The sequence below is a fragment of the Vombatus ursinus genome, unplaced genomic scaffold (assembly GCF_900497805.2).
Source record: "Vombatus ursinus unplaced genomic scaffold, bare-nosed wombat genome assembly UNPS02005459.1, whole genome shotgun sequence".
Classification (NCBI taxonomy): domain Eukaryota; kingdom Metazoa; phylum Chordata; class Mammalia; order Diprotodontia; family Vombatidae; genus Vombatus; species Vombatus ursinus.
Window position 1 is genome coordinate 9,235,996 of NW_020945237.1, and position 23,830 is coordinate 9,259,825.

At 37.9% G+C, this 23,830-nt stretch overlaps 1 protein-coding gene across 1 annotated transcript in view; it reads left to right on the plus strand.

Moving 5' to 3' along the window:
• Window positions 1-472: 472 nt before the first annotated feature.
• Window positions 473-23,830, plus strand: part of TMEM236 (transmembrane protein 236) — a 36,426-nt gene continuing 13,068 nt past the window's right edge. The window contains exons 1-3 of the mRNA XM_027847837.1: window positions 473-729; window positions 8,387-8,459; window positions 13,103-13,241. Of these exons, the coding sequence (XP_027703638.1) occupies window positions 473-729; window positions 8,387-8,459; window positions 13,103-13,241 (469 nt within the window). The remainder of the gene's footprint in view (window positions 730-8,386; window positions 8,460-13,102; window positions 13,242-23,830) is intronic.

Sequence of the window (23,830 nt, forward strand, 5' to 3'; positions counted from 1 at the left end):
AAGAAAGTTGACTATTGAACCATTGTTAATATGTCTTTGTCTGTGCTTCCTAATGGGCAAAATGGAAATAACACAACTTACTTGTGTCAAGAGGAATTAGTGTATGGGACAGGTAGTTATTACCTTAACAACTTTGTAAATATAGGGTGGTATGTAAATATTTATAGGCACCATGCGGTTTAGCAGTAATAATAAATATTTTCGACCAATACAAAGAAATATAGTGCAAAAGTCACAACTCAGGTGATCCATATGTAACTAACATAGGAAATCATTTTCACTGATACCTGGTAGTTATTAGTTAATGAGATTATTGAACCCTTTAATGGTCAATAAAAGAATAAAAAATCAGAGGTTAATGTGTGTGCTCCTGCAAAGAACTTGAACATAGTTCAGAACGGTATCTTTGTATGTATTTATTACTGATTATCTAGAAGGAGAGCTTTTTATTCTAAGAGGTGGCTGTTTCAGAATGGTCTCTGGAAAATTAATCAAATCCCTGGTTTATGAGATTCTAGAAGTGGCTGCTTTTTCTATCCCAACTCTTGTGATGGCAGAACAGTTTGCCTCAGTCTTCCAACGGACAGAGAACTCCGCAGAGAAGACATTTTATTGGCTGGTTGTGGTTGTTTCCATTGTTTATGTAGCATTGGTGACCTTGATAGTTTGGATTCCTGTAAAAATTCTGTTATACAAAAAGCATCATCTGTGCTCCAACATAAAACAATGGTAAGTATATCCAGGTAAGACATCCAACCAGGCAATTGGAACCTGGGTGGAAAACTCCTGTGATGCTTCCACCAAGTTGTGAGCTGAGATGGAGTGGGTGGTGTTGACTGGTTCTTTTGTCTTTCTTTGGGCTTAGCTCAGTGCCTGATAGGTAGTAAGTGTTTAATGTTGACCTGACTATTAATCTGAAAGTAAAAAAATTCATCCTACTGAAATTTTAGAAAAGGTTTGCTATGTTGGAAAAATAGAAAGTTGTTTCTATTACTTTTTATTATTAACTTAAACATCCACAAATATAGACATTTTGATATACAAAGAACACAAAAAGAGATTCTATATGAAATTGAATTTTTCTTATGTACATTTTATTTTTTATTTTTTTTTTTAGTGAGGCAATCGGGGTTAAGTGACTTGCCCAAGGTCACACAACTAGTATGCGTCAAGTGTTTGATCTGAGGCCGGATTTGAACTCAGGTCCTTCTGACTTCAGGGCCAGTGCTCTATCCACTGCACCACCTAGCTGCCCCTCTTATGTACATTTTAAAGGTGTATATTAAAGTTAAAATGATAGCAGTAAAATTACCCCTTTTGTCAGTCTCTAATGAACTTTTTGCTTTTTATGGGAGTTTTAAATGTTTCAGTGATTCTCTTTTCTTTATTTTCTTTTTAAATTTTGTATCACTCTTGTTACCCAATAACATCAATACTTAGGAAATGGTAAATACTATGACAGTACAGCTTTTCCTAATGAAGAACACATTACAAATTGTTTTTGTTATTGTTCAGTCATTTCAGTTGTGTCTGACTGTCCATGACCCCATTTGGGTTTTCTTGGCAAAGAACCTAGAGTGGTTTGCCATTTGCTTCTCCAGCTCATTTTATAGATGAGGAAACTGAGGCAAACAGGGTCAAGTGACTTGCCCAGGGTCACATAGCTAGTACGTATCTGAGGCCGGATTTGAACTCATGAGGGTGAGTCTTGCTGATATGAATAAAATTTTTCCCCCCACTTAATAGTATTTTATTTTTTCTAATTACATATAAAGATAGTTTTCAACATTCACTTTTATAAGATTTTGAGTTCCAAACTTTTCTTCTTCTCTCCCTGCCTCCCTCCCTTCTCCCTTCCCCAAGACAACAAGCAATCTGATATATGTTATACATGTACAATCATATTAAACACATTTCCACATTAGTGATGTAGTGAAAGAAGAATCAGAACAAAAGGGAAAACCCAGGAAAAAGAAAAAACAAAAAAAAAAGTGAAAATAGTATGCTTTGATACGTATTCAGACTCCAGAGTTCTTTCTCTGGATGTGGATAGTGTTTTCCATCATGAGTCTTTTAGAATTGCCTTAGATCGTTGTATTGCCGAGAAGACCTAAGTCTATCATAGTTCATCATCACACAGTGTTACAATTACTGTGTACAATGTTCTCCTGGTTCCATTCACTTCACTCAGAATTAGTTCATGTAAGTCTTTTCAGGTTTTTCTGAAATCCACCTACTCATCACTTCTTATAGCACAATAGTATTACATTGCATTCATATACCACAACTTGTTCAGCCTTTCCCCAATTGATGAGCATCCCCTCAGTTTCCAATATTTTGCCACCATGAAAAGGGCTGCTATGAATATTTTTGTACATGTGGATCCTTTTCCCTTTTTCATGATCTCTTTGGAATATAGGCCTAGTAGTGGTATTGCTGGATCAAAGGGTATGCGTAGTTTTATAGCCTTTTGGGCATAGTTCTGAACTGCTTTCGAGGAATGGATCAATTCACAACTCCACCAACAATGCATTAGTGTTCCAATTTTCCATATCTTCTCTAACATTTATGATTTTTCTTTTCTGTCATATTAGCCAATCTGATAGGTATGAGGTAGTACCTCGGAGTTGTTTTAATTTGAATTTCTCTAGTAATTTAGATAATTTTTTTCATATGACCATAGAGAGTTTTAATTTCTTCATCTAAAAACTGCCTGTTCATATCCTTTGCCCATTTATCAATTGGAGAATGACTTGTATTCTCGTAAATTTGATTCAGTTCTCTATATATTTTAGAAATGAGGCCTTTATTAGAAACCCTACCTGTAAAAATTGTTTCCCAGCTTTCTGCTTTTCCTCTTATCTTGGTTGCATTGGCTTTGTTTGTGCAAAACAATTTCACAAATTGCAATTAATTTGCAATTCAATGTAATCAAAATTATCCATTTTGCATTTTATAAAGTTCTTTATCTCTTGTTTGGTCATAAATTCTCTCCTCCATAGATCTGACAGGTAAGCTATTCCTTGCTCTCCTAATCTGCTTATGGTTTCACCCTTTATGTATAAATCATGTACTCATATTTGACTTTCTCCTGGTATATGGTGTGAGATGCTGGTCTATGCCATACTATTTTCTAGTTTTCCCAGCAGTTTTTTTTTTTAATCAAATAATGAGTTTTTATCCCAGAAGCTGGAGTCTTTGGGTTTATCAAATAGTAGATTACTATAGTCATTTTCTACTGTGTCTTGTGTACCTAACCTATTCTACTGATCCACCACTCTATGTCTTAGCCAGTACCAAATAGTTTTGATGATTGCTACTTTATAGTATAGTTTTAGATCTGGTATGGCTAGGCTACCTTCCTTTGCATTTTTTTCTGTTAATTCCCTTGATATTTTTCTTGACCTTCTGTTCTTCCAGTTACATTATTTTTTCTAGTTCTATAAATTTTTTTTTGGCAGTTTGATTGGTATGGCACTGAAAAAGTAAATTAATTTAGATAGAACTATCATTTTTATTATGTTAGCTCAGCCTACCAATGAACAATTGATTTTTTAAATTGTTTAGATCTGACTTTATTTGTGTGAAAAGTGTTTTGTAATTGTGTTCATATAGTTCCTGAGTTTGTCTTGGCAGGTAGACTCCCAAATATTTTATATTGTCTGCAATTATTTTAAATCTATCTCTTGCTGCTGGGCTTTGTTGATAACATATAGGAATGCTGATGATTTATCTGAGTTTATTTTATATCCTGAAACTTTGCTAAAGTTAATTATTTTGAGTAGTTTCTTAGTTGATTCTCTAAGTATACCATCAATGATAAGAATAAAATTAACATGAATTCACAATGCTCTCAATTGTTATCAGAGTTGAGAATTGCGTAGATCACACTAAGCAACAGTATTTAAATGCTGAGAGACAGCCCAGTACAATGGATAGAAGACTGACTTCGGATTCAGGAAGATCCAGCTTCAAGCCCTCCCTCTCACATATTTTGGCTTCGGGACCACAGACAAACCACTTTGTGCCCCAGCTGATTCTCTGAGACTATCAGTTGCTGATAAGGTGTCAGTCTACATTGGGGAAGGAGCTTCCTCACTGGACTTTCTCTAAACTGATGACACCACAGGTGTAGACAACAACAAAATTTAAATGTTACAGTAGGAAAATTGAACATTAGACCTGTTTCTTGTACCTACAAAACTGTACACGCCTGCTGTAGCCTTAGATATGAGAAGGTAGAAGTTGAATTTATTCCTATACAGCAGTAAAGAAAAGTCAACTTTGTTACATGACTTTGTGTTTTCAAAGTCTACTCTGCATTCTGACTATCTGTATGTGATTTTTAATTGGCTATTTCTCATAAATTCTAACTCATAACCACTTTGATATGTTGATAAAGTCTGTATCACTTGAAAATGATAGCTTTAAATAGCCACAACCTGGATGATACTTTCACTCTTTTATTAAATTTTATCATTTTAAATGAACAAACATTCTTTTTCTTTCCATCCCATGTCTCCCCACCAACTTTTATTACAGAAATAAATATAATCAAGCAAAACATTCCTGCATTGACCATGTCCAAAAATGTGCCTCATTCTGAATCTTTAGTTGGATAACATTTTAAAATAAAAAAGGCAAGCCTTAATGCAATTAAAGAGAAGTTACAGTTAGTTATACTGATAGAGGTCACATTTATATACCTATAAGCACACCTGACACATCAGGGGGAAAAAGCATATAGGAACAAGTTTCCCAGTTCTAAATATGGTTACATACTTTAATGAATGATCTGATCTTTTCTAATGCATTATTTATGTCCTCTGGGAAAAATGTATATGTTCCATTATGATTATCATTTTAATTTTGAGGTTGAACTATACAGAATGTATAAGAGATCATACATTCAGAAGTTTAATATACATATGGGTTTGAAAGTAAAATAAGAAAGATTAAAAATAGAAAAAAAAATGTCCTTCCTAGTGGAGAAAGAGAGATACCAGGACTGAAGTAGAAGGTAAAGTGATCTATGAACACCACTTGATACTGAATGTAATCTCACCACCCACACTTGGCTCCCAACATATTGTTATTGCTGTAATTTTTCAGAAGCTAAACCCACAAACTAACCATCTTGGAGTTATCATGTTACAGGACATTTGGATTTTTGGCGAGTTGGCTTATTAGATTCCCAAGGATACCTACAGGTTATTTAGGGATCCTCCATTTTCATTACCCTAAGAATGAATTCTCCTCTGAGCAGAAGAGGATACAGATAAGCAGGGCCATTTTGCCATATTAAATTTGATACAAACTTTAAAAAGCATATGTGATAAGAGCTCACAGTTGCACATACAATCCTCTCTGTTCTTTGTATATTGAAATGTTATATTAAGTTCATGAGAAAAAAAAATGAAAAAGTCTTCTCTCAACTCAGGTAGGTAGGCCTCCAACATCCAGAGGAGCCCTATTTAGATAAGGAAGTTTTGAGATCCCTTCTATGGGAATGGTTCCCAGTCTAAAAGTCCTCCTGACTTAGGAAGGATCTGACGGGGGAATTCTGAGGTCCCTAGGATTTCCCTGAGCTTGACTCAAATTCTTGGAAAAGACTCAGAATCATGGTGGTCATTAGGCCAACAATTCACTTTTCAGCAGAGAATCAGGAAGCAACAAGTTGGATACTTCCAGAAGAGAGAATTAGAAATAAAGCCATTTATTAAATCATCTCTCTTTTATTTTCATCTCTGCTGGGCTAGGGATCTTACAACCCTTGCTTTTCTCGCATTTCTGATCAAAGGGCCTCTTCTGGACGTGGCATGTGTCACCATTATAAATGAAGCTTTTGTTTCTTCAGACCATTCCCGGAAGTGCACTTGGTGCTTTCAACTTTCAGATTTCTCTCCCAGGTGTGACTGTTGGGCAGTTTACGCCTGGAAAGACAGTTCCACATTTACAAGCTCAATAAAGCACCAGATAGTTTCTTTTGACTTCCTGACCATCATTGTTGTTCTGTGACCTCCTGGACTCTCTCCTGCTTTGACTGGGATAGCCAGATAGACCGCTCTTGCACGATGAGTTTGGGTAACATATGCTTGAAGCATTTGAGTCCTTTTGTATATGATCACGAACTTGGAGCAATAAACAAGAAGCCAGATATCTGAGTCTTGACGTCCTGATGTATAAATGAAAGTGATGCAGAAATTACAGCTGCCAAGGGACACAACCCATGCTGAAAATAAGAATCATTTTCACAGTGCTTTAACTATCCTCATCCCATTGAGAATTGTGACTCCCGTTTGTAGACTGAAAGTCATAATTCACAGCTAGGTATTATCAGTGGATTGAGCACCTGGATTTGGAGTCAGGAAGACTCCAGTTCAATCCTACCTGAGACACTTACTGTTTGGGGAACCCTGGGCAAGTTACTTCATTTCTCTTGGACTGAGTTTCCTTAACTGTAAAATGGGGTTAATAGTAACGTCTACCTCCCATGGTTGTTGTGAGGATCAAATGATATACTAAAGGTAAAGAGCTTTGCAATAAAAAAAAGCACTATAAAATATTATTATTATATTCAATTCAACAAGCATTTATCCAGCACCCATTTTAAGCAAAGCAAGGAGTTTATATTCTGCTGGAAAGTGAAATATGTCATGTACACAGATAAGTAAGAATAGGATAATTTGACAAAGCACTAACAATATGGGATGTGGAGAAAGGAGGTGATTCCTGTATTGAATCTTGAAGGAAGTTAGGAATGCTTGAGGTGGAGGTAAGGAGGCAATGCATTCCAGGTATATGGAACAGCTTGTACAAACAAATGGAGGTCAGAGATAGATTGCCAAGTTTGGGGAATTGAAAATCAAAACCAATCAACCACTTTGGTTTCCAAGGTAAAGGGTAAGACTGACAAAACTAAAGGACCTAATACCCTAGTAGCTGCTCACTAAATAAGTATTTGTTGATTTTTGTGCTGTGTCAAGGAAAATGTTCTTGTCTAAAATCCAAACAAGACTGTGTTGCAAAAACAATCAAGAACTTTAATAAGAGCCCACATTTACATAGTGATTTACAGGTTGAGACTTCGTAAGTAAGTGGGGTTAGAGGTACAAAGTGCAATTGATTTAGAATCAGAGGAACACGTTTCCAAGTCTACACTGCTTTGGACCTCCAATTTCTCCCATAATAGGTGCTTAATAGATGATAATAGTTGACTTGACTTGGTGACTGTATACTATCTGTGTGACCTTGGACAAATAACTTTCTTTCTCTGGATGTCTTCAGTGTCTGATCTATAAAAAACATGGAGTTGGATTCTAAGACCTTTCTCATTGTAATTCTCTTATTTGTCTACGTATCCTCAGGGCCTACCACAGTGCCTGACACAGAGTAGGTTCTTTAATAAATATTTGTTAATTGATCGATTAACAGATGCTCATTTATTTACAGTTACCAAAGTTTTTTTTCCTCAACAAGCCTATAAGATAAGCAGTGTAATTATAATTAAGTCCATTTTCCAGGTGAGGGAGCTAGGATTAGAGGAGTGAAATGATTTCCCCAGGTAATCTAGCAAAGTAAAAAACCATAAACCTGGGTCTGGGACTTGAACCCAGATCTTCTGACACCAAACTCAATGCTCTTTTTGCCCATACCATTAAAAAAATAGCTCCTAAAGGTCTGCTAGAGGCAACCAGGTGGCGCAGTGGATAAGAATGCCAGGCCTCATCTTCCTGCGTTCAAATCTGGACTCAGACACTCACTAACTCTGTGACCCTGGGCAAGTCACTTAACCCTGTTGGCCTCAGTTTCCTCATCTGTGTAATACACTGGAGAAGGAAACGACAAACTACTCCAGTATCTTTGCGAAGAAAACTCCAAATGGGGTCACAAAGAATCAGACATGACAGAAAAAGACTGAATGACAACGTCAAAATTATTATTGATACATATTTTCCCCAAAGATCAGTTTTTGAGCTCGAAGCAAATCCTGTGAGTTACCAGAATCTTCCTTATTTGCGTTGGTCTCAGATCCTGAAGTCTTGACCAAGAGTCTGGTTAATTAAAGGTGATGACAGTGAATGTCGCTTTACATGGTATTGTAAGCTAGAAGTCCAATGATTGATGTGCACATGATTTCTCTTGCTCATTATTTTAAAATCTCTCCCTCTTTTTTTCCTAGAAGAATCATTTGGAGTGTGTATGTGTGTGTGTGTGTGTGTGTGTATGCACGCATCCATGTCCCCACTTTGAAACATTTAGGAAATGGAAATAAGCAAGCAAAAACTTTTTAGAAAAACTGTCCTTGAATTAGCAAAATATAACAGGAAGTGGTAATCCTGTATGTTACTGCTTTTGCTTACTTGCTTATTTTCTTCTTTGCTAGGAGACCTCCTTTGATGATGTGTGTAGTACTCACAACACTTCCATGCTTTGGATTTTCTATAGCAGTCACAGAGGTATGTAAGTCTGTTTTTCTGGTCTGGACTAACTGGACTTTGAGAATATGGACTTCACTGAGGGGTGCTCCAAGGCTCTGACAGCCCTCCCCCCATATCTCCCTCACCATACCACCTTTCCTTATCTGACATAAAATCCACTGAATTATGGTTAGAGCTGGAGTAGACCTTAGAAATCATCTAATCCAGTGACGTCAAACTCAAATAGAAACAGAAAGGCCAGATATTGACTTAGAAATTCCTATTATCTAGTTGTATTTTTATTTATTTTGTTAACTATTTCCCAATTACATTTTAATCTTGTCCCCTTGCATTGGGAAGTTTTGTAGCTGTTTGCTGTATCTAGTCCAACTGCCTTGGTTTTTTACAGAAGAGAAAAGAGTGGCCATAGAGGTTGGGTGATTTGCCTGCATCACCTAGGTAGTACATAGCAGAGCACAGATTTGAACCCAGATCCTTCGACTCCAAATTCAGGGCTCTTTCTCACTGTGCCATGTTACTTCTAAATCCTTCTCAGAATTTCTACCAACAGAATCATTCTTAAGGGACAAGACGACAGGATCATAGAATCTGAATTTGGAAGTGATGTCAAAGATCATCTTATCCAGTAGCTCTTAACTTTTATATGTCATGAACCCCAATGGTTGTTTGGTAAAGCCTTTGGGTCCCTTCTCAGAATAATGTTTTTACACAAGGCGTCTCAAAAGTCTTAATCCAGTTTTGTTCTATTAAAGTTTATACATACAGGTATACATAAAATTTAAAAAAATTTAGAATTACAAAGCAGATGCTAAGTGGCACAGTGGATAGAGCGCTAGACCTGGAGTCCTTAAAACCCGAGTTCAAATTCAACCTCAGATACTTCCTAGCTGTGTGACTCTGGGCATGCCACTTAACCCTGTTTACCTCAGTTTCCTCATCTGTAAAATGACATGGCAAACCACTCCAGTGTCTTTTCCAAGAAAATCTCAAAAGGGGTCACAAAGAGTCAGACATGACTGAAATGACTGAATAACAGTTATCTATATATATCTATATATTTTAAAAGTTTATGAACCCCAGATTAAGAACCTCTTTGTTTTTGAGATGAGCATCAGAGGGGTTAAGTGTCATGCTTAAAGCTACACAGAAGATAGTAGAGCCAATATTCAAAAACAGATCCTGGTTTTGAATTTAGACCTCTTCATTCTGCAAGATCAATGGAATATTACCAGCAGAGAATCGGGGTATGTTACCACAAACCATCTGTTACTGAGGAAAGGGAGAAAGGGCCTTGGTCATCTCTTCTAATCTGTACCCTCTTCTGGTGGACTTTGGGTAAAAGTCAGGCCCTGAGGGGATAAAATAAAGGCTACTGTTTTCCCTTGTTACAGTCAAGTTGGAGATAGGGATGAGAACATGACAATAAGCTCTGGGTGGCAGAGGAGTGGAGGGAGGGTTGGGGCACACAGGAAAGGGCAGCCTCTATGGAACATTTCAATGTGGGACTTGGGGAAATAGGCAATTGAGGAAGACATATGAGGTGCCCCTCAAAGGGTAACACCAAAAAGAAGGAAGAGAGAAACCAAAAGGGAAAAAGATTCTTCATCAGACTTTCCCCCATTTGAATAATTTTCTGAAGACCAATCCTCCCACTGGGCACTGCAATCTTCTGATATTTAGACTTATAGGAATAATTTACTGCATAACTTTTAATTCTGAACTGTAAGGATATGCTATATGAAGGCATATATGACCTTTACCCATTGATATTTATTTCTAGAAACTTTCAATATTCAAGGTAATTCAGGATGAAAAACAACAAACATCCTAAGGCAGGGATAGTAACATTTTTTTGCGTCATGAACCCCTTTGAAAGTCTGGTGAGCTTGAAGTCCTTGAAATAAAGAATATAAGATTACAAAGGAAACCGATTATAATAAACTATAATTATCAAAAAATTTTTTTTAAAGCTCACACACTGCAGTTTAAGAACCCCTGCCCCAAGAGTTCTATCGATAGATTTTGGGGAGCCTGTGAACTTGGATGGGAAAAAAGATTACATCTTTATTTTCACTGATATTTAACTAAAATTTACCATTTCCTACAATTATTTACAAACATGATTCTGAGAATATATCTATCAGCTTCACTACTGCCAAAGGGATCCATGATGCCAAAAGTTAAGAACTCTTGCTGTTTCTATTTTTCCTTTGCCAAATCATTCATATTTGTTAAGTCTGATTAACCAATAGGACAATTATTTTTCATTCTTGTTCTACTTTTATTATGTGCCCCAAGTAATAAGACATGAAGCGTAGAGAACATTGTATGCAGAGTTAAGCTTGGAGTAAGGAAGACCTGGGTTCAAATCCTACCTCTGACAATGATAATAAAAATAACAATTATTATTATGAATAATAATAACAATAATAATTAGCACTTAGATTGCATTTTAACATTTGTAAAATATTTTACACATAGTATCTCATTTGACAATAACCCTATGAGATAATTGCTATTATTATTCCAATTTTACAGATGAAATTTGAGAGTTTCTTCAACTGAGGTTGAGTGAAGTTTTGTTACTTATCCAGGGTCATGCAGTTGGTAAGAGTGTCTGGGACAGAATTTGAACTTTCCTCTTCCAGACTCCAAGTCTAGTCCTCTCTCCATTCTACTTGGTGACTTTGGGCAAGTTACCCAACCTCTATGTGCTTTAGGAAACTCCCTGACACATGTCTACTAAGTCAGACTGGTTGCAATCTGCTTTGGTGGTGGGAGTTTCTTCCATTGATGAAATAACAGAACTTTCTAGTATTCTTCTCTATGTGGACACGTATGAACAAAGAAACGACTAAATCTGTAGCAGACAATGGGAAAGGTTGCTTTCTTGTCCAAAAAGTAGGCTAGGCAAATTCACAAGATTACTAGACAGATGTTCTGTGGAAAACTAAGAACTTTTCTTTCTTTTTTTTTTCTTTCTTTTTTTGGTGAGGCAGTTGAGGTTAAGGGATTTGCCCAGAGTCACATAGCTAGTGAGTGTTATGTGTCTGAGGCCAGATTTGAACTCAGGTCCTCCTGACTCCAGGGCCGGTGCTCTATCCACTGTGCCACCTAGTTGCCCCAAGAACATTTTCTTTGAACCATGCACAAAAATTAACAAATATTAATTTACTGAGCACCTACCATGGGAGCCCTATAGTTTTATCAGAAATCATCAACCCTGAAACTGGAAAGCATATCTAGACATTCACTAAGTAATGTGTGAATTTTCAGAATTCACACAGCATTCATTCAATATATGCTTATTAAGCCCCTGTTGAGCATTGAAGATATAAAGATGAGAAATAATACTGCCCCATCCCTCAAGGAACTTAAAATCTAATAGTGATGAAAAGCTATAGATTTGATAGAGGGTGGAATGTGATTAGAACTAATGAGGTATCACCACAAAAGGCCATAGGAAAAGGGAGGCAAAGAGATTGCTTTTGGTTATAAAAGAAGTTAGATCACAGAAGGCTTTTTGGAAAAGTTGGTTATCTGATTTGGGCCTTGAAGGAAGAAAAGTATTTCAATGGGCAGTGATGTGGAGGGACCATGTTAAAGTCATGGAAGATGGACTATATCCATCATTTTCTTTATGTTCTCATTACCACACATGGAAACTTAGGATTGGAGAGGGAGCATATAGCAAGGTTGATGGAAATTGTTTCCTTTGAACAGGGAACTATAGGGCTACTGATCTGAAGCTGGAAGGGAGCTATTATAGGAAGTTCTCTAGTTGAATTCCTCATTTTTTAGTTGAGGAAACAGAGGCAGAAATCAAGTGATGTGCCAAGGGTCACACAGTTGGTCGGTCTAAGGCCAGATTCCTCCTCGTCCTAGTGTTACTACTTCTCTTCCTACTATCATGACTCCTCTTTTTCCTCTTCCTTTTTTCTTCCCTCCTCTTCCATTTCCTTCTCCTCCTAGTATTGCTACTTCTCCTCCTCTACTTCATAACTAGCGAGCCCCCACTGGTGTGTTGTCTGTTAATAGTCAACTAGCAGATAAAAAAATCTTTGCTTAGCGGAGCCCATTTACTAAAATGGCATAGTAAGAAGAGTAACTACAAAACATTCCCTCAAAGAAACATGTGGTGTATCTCCTACAAATACACACAGCACTTGTGAGAAGAGTGGATACAAATTTAGTTTATACCATGGGAGTCATACACATAGGGAACATGTATAGCCAAAGTAACTTGTATATCTGGAACTGTAGTGCTTCAAAGACTTTCTACTTTTCGTGATATCCTCATATTGCTTGCCAGTGGGCATGATATTTCTCAGCCTTCCTGATAGAACTGCCTTTCAACTGACTGAAATCATCCTTTAAGGATTGCTTATGAGTGTGACCATCTTCCATCAGCTAATGGGGTTACCCCCTTTCACTTCACTTAGAGAAAGGTCTTCATACTTTATGAAAGCATCACTGGATATAAACATCTGGTTAATTAATTAACAATTCATCATTTGTGATTAATTGAGCTGGGGGAAGGGGAATGAAATCCCCTTTTATGTCAGTAAAGGTACTTAGATAGACAATTCCACAGTGGGCAAAGGTATTTCAATGAAGAATGACAGTTCTGTAAATGTTTCTCATCGGTTCCCTTAAAACAGGTCCAAAAGAATGCCTCCAATATATCTGCACTACCTGACACCTTACCCGACTTACCAGTATCAGTGGTTCTGGCTTCCCTAATTATTGTGGATATAATTGAAAAATTGCGGAAATATCCTCTCAGAGGAAAACCAATAAGTAAGTAATACTTAGAAACATGAGTTATTTTTAAGTCTGCAACATATGTTACCATCAGACTATTTCAACTCTTCAAAGGTTTGATGTGCATATTTTTTTTTAAATAATAGGGTTTACAATTATATTTCTGAGAGAAATTAACTAAGTACTTTTTATTATTATCAGTCAGTAGAAAGAATGGCTTAAGTAGTTCCTTCTAGGTTGCTCCAGATGTAGCATTTAAATTTGCTTTATGCCACGGATCACAGATTTATCACTTAGTCAAGACTTCCTGCCAATGTCTTCATTTTCCACCCTGGGGTTCTCATCACAAGCCACAGTGACTCCCATTTATCTGGAACAGGAAGGAAATGAGGTGTTCTGGTTAAGTGGGTATTATGGATTATTCTTGAGCTTTAGTTGTTGATAGGACATTTCCTGGATTTCCCACTAGCCCTCACGTAAAACATATCCAGGAATTGGCTCATAATCTTTCCCCCAAAATGTATTCCTCTTGATTTCACTGTTTCTCTGTAACACATTGATTCATCCAGCTTCCTGTGTTCAGAGCATTTGTGCTATGCCAGCACGATGACTAGCACATAGTAGGTGCTTAAGAAATGTTACTTACTGATTATCTTTCACATCTCTTGCTTCTCAAGTCCCATGATTTTAACTTTGCAACGTATCTCACATCAATTTCCTCTATTTCCATTGCTACCACCTTAGTAGAAGCCTTCATTACTAGCCCCCTTGCCTACTGCAACAGACTCCTTTTTTCTTATTTAAAAAAAATTCTATTTTATTTTGAGTTCTGAATTCTCTTCCTTTGATCTCCTTCTCACCCCCTGATTGAGAAAGCAAGAAAAACAAAAACAAAACCAACAGAAATATGTGCGGTCAAACAAAACAAATGCCCCACATTAACCATGTCCCCTCAAAATTAATGCATCAGTCTACCCAATAAGTCTGTCATCTCTCTATTAGGAAGTGGATAACGTGTTTCATCATGAGTCCTCTGGAATTGTGGTTTGTCCTTTCTAGATCAGAATTCCTGAGTCTTTCAAAGTTGTTTGTCTTTTATAATACTGCTACAGACCCATAACAGATCTTTATGTCCACATTCTTTTCCCCACTTGAATCTGTCCTTCACATACTACTAGACTTATTTTCCTTAAGGTGTGAATGTGCTCATGTAGCTTCTCTGCTCCAAACCATTTAATTACTCCCTGTTTTCTACTGAGTAAAATTCATCCTCTTTAACCAGGCATTGAAGACTCTTTACCGTCTGCCACCACTCCATCTTTACTTTCTTAGCTCATATTATTCCCCACAATGCAACCTGAATGGTGACTAAAATGAACTACTTGCTAAGTCTCTGTGGACATAGTTTTTTACCTCTACATCTTTGGTGAAACTGTTCACTGTGTTTTCTTAACTGTGTCACTTAACCTCAGTTGCCTCACCAAACAAACAAACAAAAAGAAAACAAAGACTGTTTAATTCTATATATTTATATCCCCAATGCCTGACATAGCAGGCACTTAATAAATGCTTGTTAATCAATTGCTTCATTACTTTTTATATCTTTACAATTTTAATAAATATGGTTTTATGTGATATTACTGCACTTAGAGTTAACAAAGAAAATTTGTTGTGACCAGTCATTTGATTTTTGAGTCATTTATGTTTTGATATTTATTTCAAAGCATTATTTCTGAACTGTCTAGTAATTTCACTTTTCATTAACTACATGTATCCTGTTGTCAGTAATCGTAGTGCACGTCATCAAACTATCTTGAATTTTAAAGGTGACCCATGGGACCATTTTTTCATCAGGCCTGATGAAAACTATTGAAATGATTATCTCAAACCTTAACTAAGTACAATACAAGGAATGTCAGAGAAAACAAAGAATTTTGAAAATAGATAGTTTTTCTCTGAGTAGGTATGAATCACAATTAACATAGACTTGCTCTTTCCTTTCTCTTTAAGAGAGAGCTTGTTGAACAATTGAAATGAGCATGCAGTATGTGATTTCTGACTTAGGTCTTACACAACATGTCCCAAAGTGCCCAGAGTAGCATGGAGAACACTGTGTTCAGTGAGCACTGCACAAAGAAGGAGGGTGTTTCCTTTTATGTCCTCCCCTTTTAGAAGTAGGAAGTTTGGAGGGAAAGCTCATCATTTCTAGGATTTCTGTCCCAACCCCTGCCCATCCTCGCCCTGTATCCGAGGAAATATGCGGTGATTTGCAATGTCTAGATTGCCGGCCTCGTGGAGGCTTTAGTCATCACTTATTATAAATTACCCAGTGTTAGGATGTGTCCGGCTAAGTTTGGACTAGATTTAGTAAAAAACAAACAAATAAACAAAAACAAAAACAAAACAAAACAACAACAACAACAACAACAAAAAAAAAAAACAACGAAAAACTTCAAGGGACTTTTGACCAGATTAGATTTTTAATGAATAAGCTACTTTTCAAATAGACCCCACAATTCACCAAATCTCAGAGTAAGAAGGGAACACAGAGGCATCTAGTCTAAACTACATTTGGAAAATAATCTTCTATACAAATAATCTGACAAGTGGTCATGCAGCCTTTGTTTGAAGATGTCCAATGATGGGCATCCACTAATTCCTGAAATAGCTTGTTCCATTTTTGGATATCTCTCATTGTTGGAAAGTTTTCCTTACATCAAGACTTAATTTTCTTCTTTACAATTTCCAACCACTGCCTTTGATTCAACCTTTGGGAGGCAAGAAAACAAATCTAATTCTTGTAACATACAAGAGTCCTACATATATTCACTATGATGTCCATTCCTCTCCCCCAGTTCTTTTCTTCTTCAAAATTCACTTATATTTTACTCTCCTCTACTTCCTCTAGGATCTTACATATCTTACTGTTCCTATGACGCGATACTCCATCTTCTGACTCTGTAACTTTTCACTGACCATCCCCCACACCTAGAATGTTCTTCCTCACCTCTGTCTTCTGGTTCTCCTGGCTTCCTTTCAGACTCAGTTCAAATCCCACCTGTTATCAAGAGGTGTTTCTTGTCACCCTCTGGTGTTACTCCCTTCTCTCTGAGATTGCTTCCCACTTGCACTGTACATATTTTGTATTTGCATAATTGTTTGCACGTTGTCTCCTCTATTACAATGTGCCTTTCTTTGTATCCCTAGCACATAGCACAGTGCCTAGAACATAGGAGACAATTGATGAGTGCCAGTGGATGATGCTAATGTGGGTAATGATGGGATTGGTAGGCTTTGATGTCATGAATAATGAATGAGAGCTTTAGGTCATCTGGTCCAACCCCTTCATTTTACAGATTAAACAACAACAACAACTGAGGCAAAAAAAAGTTAAATACCACATCCAAAGTCATAGAGGTAGTAAATAGCAGAAGAGGGATTTGAATTCACTTTCTCAGCTCTAAGTCTAACACTCTTTCCACAGTGCCAGCATGCTTTTCTGCCTATAAAGGTCAAACTTGGTTTTTCATGATCATTGATTTTTCACTACTCAAGTTTCTCTGAAGTCCTTTCTGGTTCCAGCTTTCTTTGTCTTTTCTTTTTTCTTCTTTTTCTTTTTGAGGCAATTGGGGTTAAGTGACTTGCCCAGGGTCACACAGCTAGTAAATGTCTGAAGTCAGATTTGAACTCAGGTCCTCCTGACTCCAGGAACAGTGCTTTATTTGCTGCATCACCACGCTGCCCCCTTTTTTTGTCTTTGCATTGGAAAAACTAGGATATGTTGTTAGGGTCTTAGTATATTAGAGCCAATATCCTTTGTCAATTTGCTTTTGTCCTTTTGTATGTAGGGTATTCTTTAAAATGAGCTGTATTTTGTTAAAAGTTTATTTGTATTTCTGATTCTATTCATTAACAATCTCTTAGCTGAACTTCCAAGATGCTATCCTACTAGTTAAGGGGTTAAGAGCACTCCTGAGGGCAAGAACATTTGGAGCAACTATACACCAGTGATGTCTAAAATATTGCTCCCTTGCCATTTAAAGACAATTCCTTTTTTACCATCCTTAATCCTTTACTTTTCTGTTGACTTAATCAGTTTATTTTACTCTTTCTCCTTACTTTTGCTAATTGCCTATATCTCAGATCACTTTCCCAACTTTCACAATAATAATAATTTCATCTTTGAAAACATGGTAAAAGAGCACTGATTTCTTGATTTTTATAGAGAGTTATGGCTAAGGGCTGAGCTCTTGGTTTTAACTTGACATTGGTCTTGCTCTTCCGTTTTTTATTAAGGCAAAATCAGCCTTGGTTTGTTATTTTTCCATAGACTCTACATAGGTTTAATTTTAGATCTGGTTGTGTTGCTAGCTCCCTATTTAAAAACAAATGTATAGAGTAAATAACAATGGGTAGAAATCCAAATGAGTTGCAAACATAAAAATTCTATCTTTTATATTTATTTTAAACTAAATCAATCCTATAGCTTTAGCTCTGTAAGAATCAAGAAAGCAGAACTCTTCCATCATATTTCCTTGTTTAAAGGTTTTCAGAGATGAAAGTAAAGTTCCTGGCCTGAGTGTTAGAAAATCTGGATTCTAATACCATGCGCCTTTGGACAAGTCAATTTTTCTTCCTTGGATTTATTGGTAAAATGAGAGTATTAGACTAGATGTTATCAGTGGTCTAGTGGAAAGAGTGATGGCTTTAGAGTTGGTGGACCTTAGTTCAAATTCTGCCACCCACTGGTCTGCCCTCCAGAAGCACAGAGAATAAATCAGAACATTCTTCACCACAATAACCATTCAACCATCGGAAAGTAGCTAGTCCTTCCCTCCTAAGAATTCTGCTGTCCATGGTATTCATTCCCAAAACAATGACTTTTCTCAATGTGCCAGGATTTTGAATCCTCTCATTATTCTGGTGAGTGCCTCTGGACACTTCCTAGCTTTGTTTATTATTTAGCCATCGGTTGGCATTTATGATGTCCTACTTTTTGCAATGTGTGCGATGTACAGGGGTAGATTAAAAAAAATCAATTAAAATCAACAGGTGTTTATCAAGCACCTACTGTTGGCAGAGAATTTTGCTAAGTACTGAGAGAGATACCAAGTATAGAGAAGATATAGTCTTCACTCTCAAGGAACTTGTTACTAGTAGTAAAGGACCCATGTACAGATATCATGTAACGTTGTATATTATATTTAAGTATGTTAGATATAAAACAAAGTGCTATGTGAAAGTAGCATTCTTTTGTTTGATTTTACAACCAGTTACTATCCATCTAATCATACTGTTACACAGCCCACATATCCTCATCTTGCTCACAGGGACAGAGACTTGTCAAATACTATGCTTAACTCTATACACGCTATATTTACAGTGTCCCCCTGAACTACCAGGCTAGTCATGCCACTAAGAAAGGAATTAATATTCTATTCCATAGGCAATGACATATAGAAGGTTTTAAGGGCTGGGGGGTGGGGAGGGTGATAAGGTCCAAGGTGTGCATTAAGATTATTTTGAAAAACTAAATAAAAGGTGGATGAGGGTTGAGGGAACACATTGGAGGCAGACAGATAAAGTACAACACTAACAAAATAGTCCAAGTGAGACGTGGTGATAGGCCTGAACTAGATTGATGTCCATGTCAGTAGGGAGGGGTCTGTTTGCTAGAGACAATGAGGAAGTAGAATCAGCAGGATCTGGTAACTAGATGTGAAATATTTGATCTCAGTAGACTGGGAAATGGTGGAATCATTAAAAGAAATAAGGAAGTTGGGAGGAGGGGCCAGTTTAATGGCAGAAAGTCATGAATTTAACTTTGGACAAGTTGAGTTTGAGATGCCAGTGGACCAGTGGCAATGTCCAGCAAGCAGTTAGAAGGTGAGACTAGAGTTTAGGGGAGAGAATGAGGACATGGCAGTGATCTGAGTAGAGATGGTATTTCAGCCACTGGAAACTGCAAGATCACTAAAGGGGAGAATATAGGGAGAAAAAAAGGTGGCTGAGGACTCTACACTTAGGGGCCAAGAGGAGAGAGATGAACTTCTTGGTAAGGAGTGTGATATAGTGGAAAGAGCACTGGCTTTGAAGTCAGAGGACCTGGGTTCAAATCCTGTCTCTGATTCTATGTGTTCTATTTGACCATGGACAAATCACTTGAGCTCCAAGGTCCTCTGTTTTTTCTGTAACAGAGTCTACTGCAATCTGTAAAATAAAGGAGTTGACCTAGATGTCTCCTGAGGCTCCTCATGCTCTAAATCAATAATCCTATGATGGCCCAGTGGGAGAGTCTGAGAAGGAACAGTCAGAAAGATAAGAGGAAAACTAGAAGACAGCTGACAAGAGATTAAAGGAGGGTCTCCACAGCTTCTGGGAGGACAGGTGATGGTAGTAATAATGGATGATGGAGAGAAGATAGGCCTGATCAGCTTTCATTTTGCTTCTCTTTTCTTTGCCAAGGAAAATGATCTTTGGACTAGGAAGGCTAGAACAAATATGGCTAACAGGAATTGAAACCTAAGATAAGTGATAGTAAGACCATAATTACCTTCCCGTATATGAGTCCAAACCATCAAGATTTTATGAACTTTGTGAGAAGCTATTGAAAGACCTAGCAGGTGTGACTTCTGAGCTCCTGTGGATCTTTGAAATTATGGAGAATAGGCTAGGTGCGACAATAGAACTGAAAAAAGACAGATATCATCCCTATTTCCAAAAACAGAAAAATGATGGCGTTGATCAATCAGTTGACAAGTATTTATTAAGCATGTGGTAACTACATGCCAGGCACTGTGCTAGGCACAGAGGCTACAAAGACAAGAAATAATACAACTCCTACTTGTGATGAACTAGTATTCTAATGGAAGAGATGAGTATGTATAAAAATATACACAGCATAAATATGAAGAAAAACAAATGACAAAATAGTTCAAAAATACAAGGTAGCATTGGAAGGAGAGCACTGGTAATTGTGGTGGACATCAAAGAGAAGATCAGAAAGGGTGCCTTGAGGAAGATGATGCTTGAGCTGAATGCATCCCTGTCATGGAGATGGTCTATGCAAAGAGATGGAGAGGAGAGATGGAATGTTGTGTGTGAGAAACAGAGAAAAGGCCATCTGGTCAGATCATGGACAGAAGATGAAAATACAAACTGTCTGTTCAGTGAGTTTGGCTTCATTTTCTGGCAAAATTCTATCGTGGATTATTAAAAAGACGTTTTAACAGTGATCTGGAAGGACGTGGCTACTTCAAGAATAGATCATGCCAGACTTCCATTTTCAGATGAGATAATGTTTGTAAAATGCTTAGCACAATGCCTGGCATATTTCTCTTTCCCTTCCCTATTACCTTCCATCAGACTGATAGCTCTACCACTGTTGTCACATTACACCTAGACTTCAGCAAAGGAATGGATGATATCACATGTTCTTCTGGCAAGAAAGATGGAGAAATCTGGGCTAGATGTTAATATACTTAGGAGGATTTGGCAATGATTGATGGGCCAGACCCGAAGGAAAACCAAGCTCATGTCCACTTAGAGAGGATCTGGTAGAAGGCTGCACATATCTCCATGTGTTCTTTTATCTTTTTTTTTTCAATGACTTATCTGATAGCATAAATCAGATGTTTATCAGATCTGTAGATGGCCCAAAGCTGGGAGAGATCACTAGCTAACCCTAATGGATACCAAAGGCAGAATTTAAAAAGATGTCCTGAGTCTTAGAAGATGAAATTAAGTAGAGAGAAATGCAAAATCCTGTGATAGGGTTAAAAAAAATCAATTTCACAACTCTGAGATGGCAATACAACAGATCACATGCAAAAGACCTGAAGGTTTCACTGTTCTGAGAATTGGATGTGATTCAACACTGTGACTCAACTGTCTAAAAGTCAGCATAGCCATAGTCTGCATTAAGAGACACAGTGTCCGTGACAGAAGAGATAGCTCTGCTGAGGTCTTTCATGGTCATCTCAAATCTCAAGTATGGGAGGGACAGCATAGGGCAGTTGGAGGAAGTCATAAAACTGTACTGCTGGATTATTCCAAATTCATGCTATTGAGCCTCTACTACGCACTGCTTTTTGCTAATCTATATATGTATTCATTTTTCAATGATTCTGCCTCGTACTTTCCACAGTGGAGATTGCTAATTTTGGCTCTCTCTGAGGCCCCAACTCCACTCTCAACCTGCACGTACCCCAACACTCTTCTTTTAAAAAATTGTATTCTTTCCTTTTTTAAATATCTCACTGTCCATTCCCACCATCCCTCTCCCCTCCCATTTTTACCTCCTTCCTCTTTTTAGTAAGTGTGGTCAGCAAAACAAATGACCACTTTGGCCATGTCTCATGGTTTCATTTTTGGCTTTGTATCTCCAGTGTCTAACCCAGTGTCTGGCACACAGCAGGTGCTTAATAAATGCATGTTAATTGATTCTATACCTTTAGTCCATTACCTCTCTGTTTAGGGGTAGGGGGTGTGCTTCACCATCAGCTTTCTGAAATTATGCATTCATCAGAGTTCCAAAGGTTGAAGTGGACTGTCCCCTAGGCAAGGCTAAACCCTCTCTTGTATCCCTAATACTGCCCTATCCTCTATCTTCTAAGACCTTGCTCTATCAATCATGTTCGTATCCTTTCCTTCTTCCTCTCATTTCAAGTCTGATTTACACTAAAAACACCTACTTTACATCCTGCTATCCCCTTAAACTCTTTGTACTGTACAGTATTTCTTTTACCCTTCATTGCTAAACTTTAAGAAAGTCTAGTCTACACTTCCACCCAGCATTTCTTCACCATCCACTCAATTCTCCATCCCCTTGTAGTGTGGTTTCTAGCCCCTAATTTACAGAAACTACATTCCCCCAGGTCATAAGACATTTTAGATTTCCAAATTCAGTAAACTTTGCTAAACTCTTCTCCTCCTTGGACTTCCTTCAACTTTTGGCATGGCTAACTAGCTTTTCTTCTTCAAACTCTCTCCTTCCTTGGTTTATATTTGCAGCCATGTGGGCTGGATGACCTCCATGCCTGAAATGCACTTCTTCCCACACCATCTCTTCAGTTCTTAGCTTCCTTTAAGGCCCAGCCAGCTAAAGCTGAGAAGGCAGCTTCTATGTCAAGCCTTTCTTGATTCGCTCAGCTTCTAGTCACCTCCCCTCCTAACACCAACCCCCCCCCCATAGCCCCAAGTTATCTTGGCACTACTAGACCCTGGGAATATGAAGAAAATGAAACAGTAAGAAATGGCCAACAGAGTGGTTTATTTTGCTTGATTATACTTAATACAAGGGAAGATTCTAGGGGAGGGGGAAGGGAGAAGGTGGGAATGGTCGGTGATATATTTTTTTTTAAAAAAGAAAACATCAATAAATTGTTTTTAAAGAGAATGCTTTTGAGGGTACATGGGGATTGAGAATGGGGTTAGGGGCTCAGGGAGACTAAAGGTTATCCACATCTATTGTGGAGAGTATATAAAGAATCATTGAGATATGAACACAGGGATTTGTGTGTATTTTATGTACATTATCTATGTATGTGTTGCCTCTCCTCACTAGATTGTAAGCTCTTTGAGGGCAGAGATGGCTTGAATTTTGTCTTTGTGTCCCAGCACTTAGTACCTGCTTGTTGGTTGATTGATTTACGTGGCACTGAATTACAGGATCTCAACATTGGAAGGCACCCCACAGATCTAGGTCAATCCATACCAGAACAGATAGTTCCTCTGCTTATAAAATTTTAGGGAGGGGAAACCAAATAGTTCCTGAGGCCTCACCTTCAACTTTTGCAAATAGTTGCAAATAGCTCCAAATAGTAGAAAAGTTTTACTTACATCAAGCCTAAATTTGCTTCTCTGAAATTTAGTCTCATTTCTCTTAGTTTTCATACTGGGGCCCAGGAGAAACAAAATCTAAACTCTCTTCCACAGGAAAACCCTCCAAGTGCTTGGAGATCACTATCATGTGCTCCCCAAAGTCTTCTCTTTTCCCATTCCCATCCCCACTTCAGTTAGTCAATAAACATTTATTTATTAAGCCCTTACTATGTGCCAGGCTCTGGGCTAGAGGCTGGGGATACATCTTCATGAAATTCTCATGCCATTGATGCATTTAATTTGGGGTACAGGTCTTTTGATTAGAAGGTAGTAAAGGAGGGCTGAAACAACAGCAGCGGCTTCAGAAGTTCTCAGCCCATATACAGTAAGGGGGTCACAGACAATTGGTCAGAAGGACATTGCAGGGGATCCTTTGCTGGCACTGGGTGCAGCTGGTGCTGATTTATAACTCTATTGCTCATATGCCATTCAGGGTCATGGTTCTGGGTGTCAGCTCCAGGGAGGAGAGGAGTACTTGTGGTTGGTCACAAGGGAGCAGAGGCGCTGTTCACAGTTTCAAGGCAGAGAGCAGCATTAGCACTTGTGGCTTCAGGAGAACAGGAGACCTGGTTATAGTTCCAGGGTCAAAAGGAGTGCTACTGTTCATCACTTCAGGGGAACAGGGGCCCTTCCTGGGTAGAAACCAGAGTGCAGATCTGGATAGCAGTGACCACACCTCTCACCAGACCACAACACCTTCAAAGCACCAAAAATGTGCAGACTCCTAGAACTAGCCCTGAAAA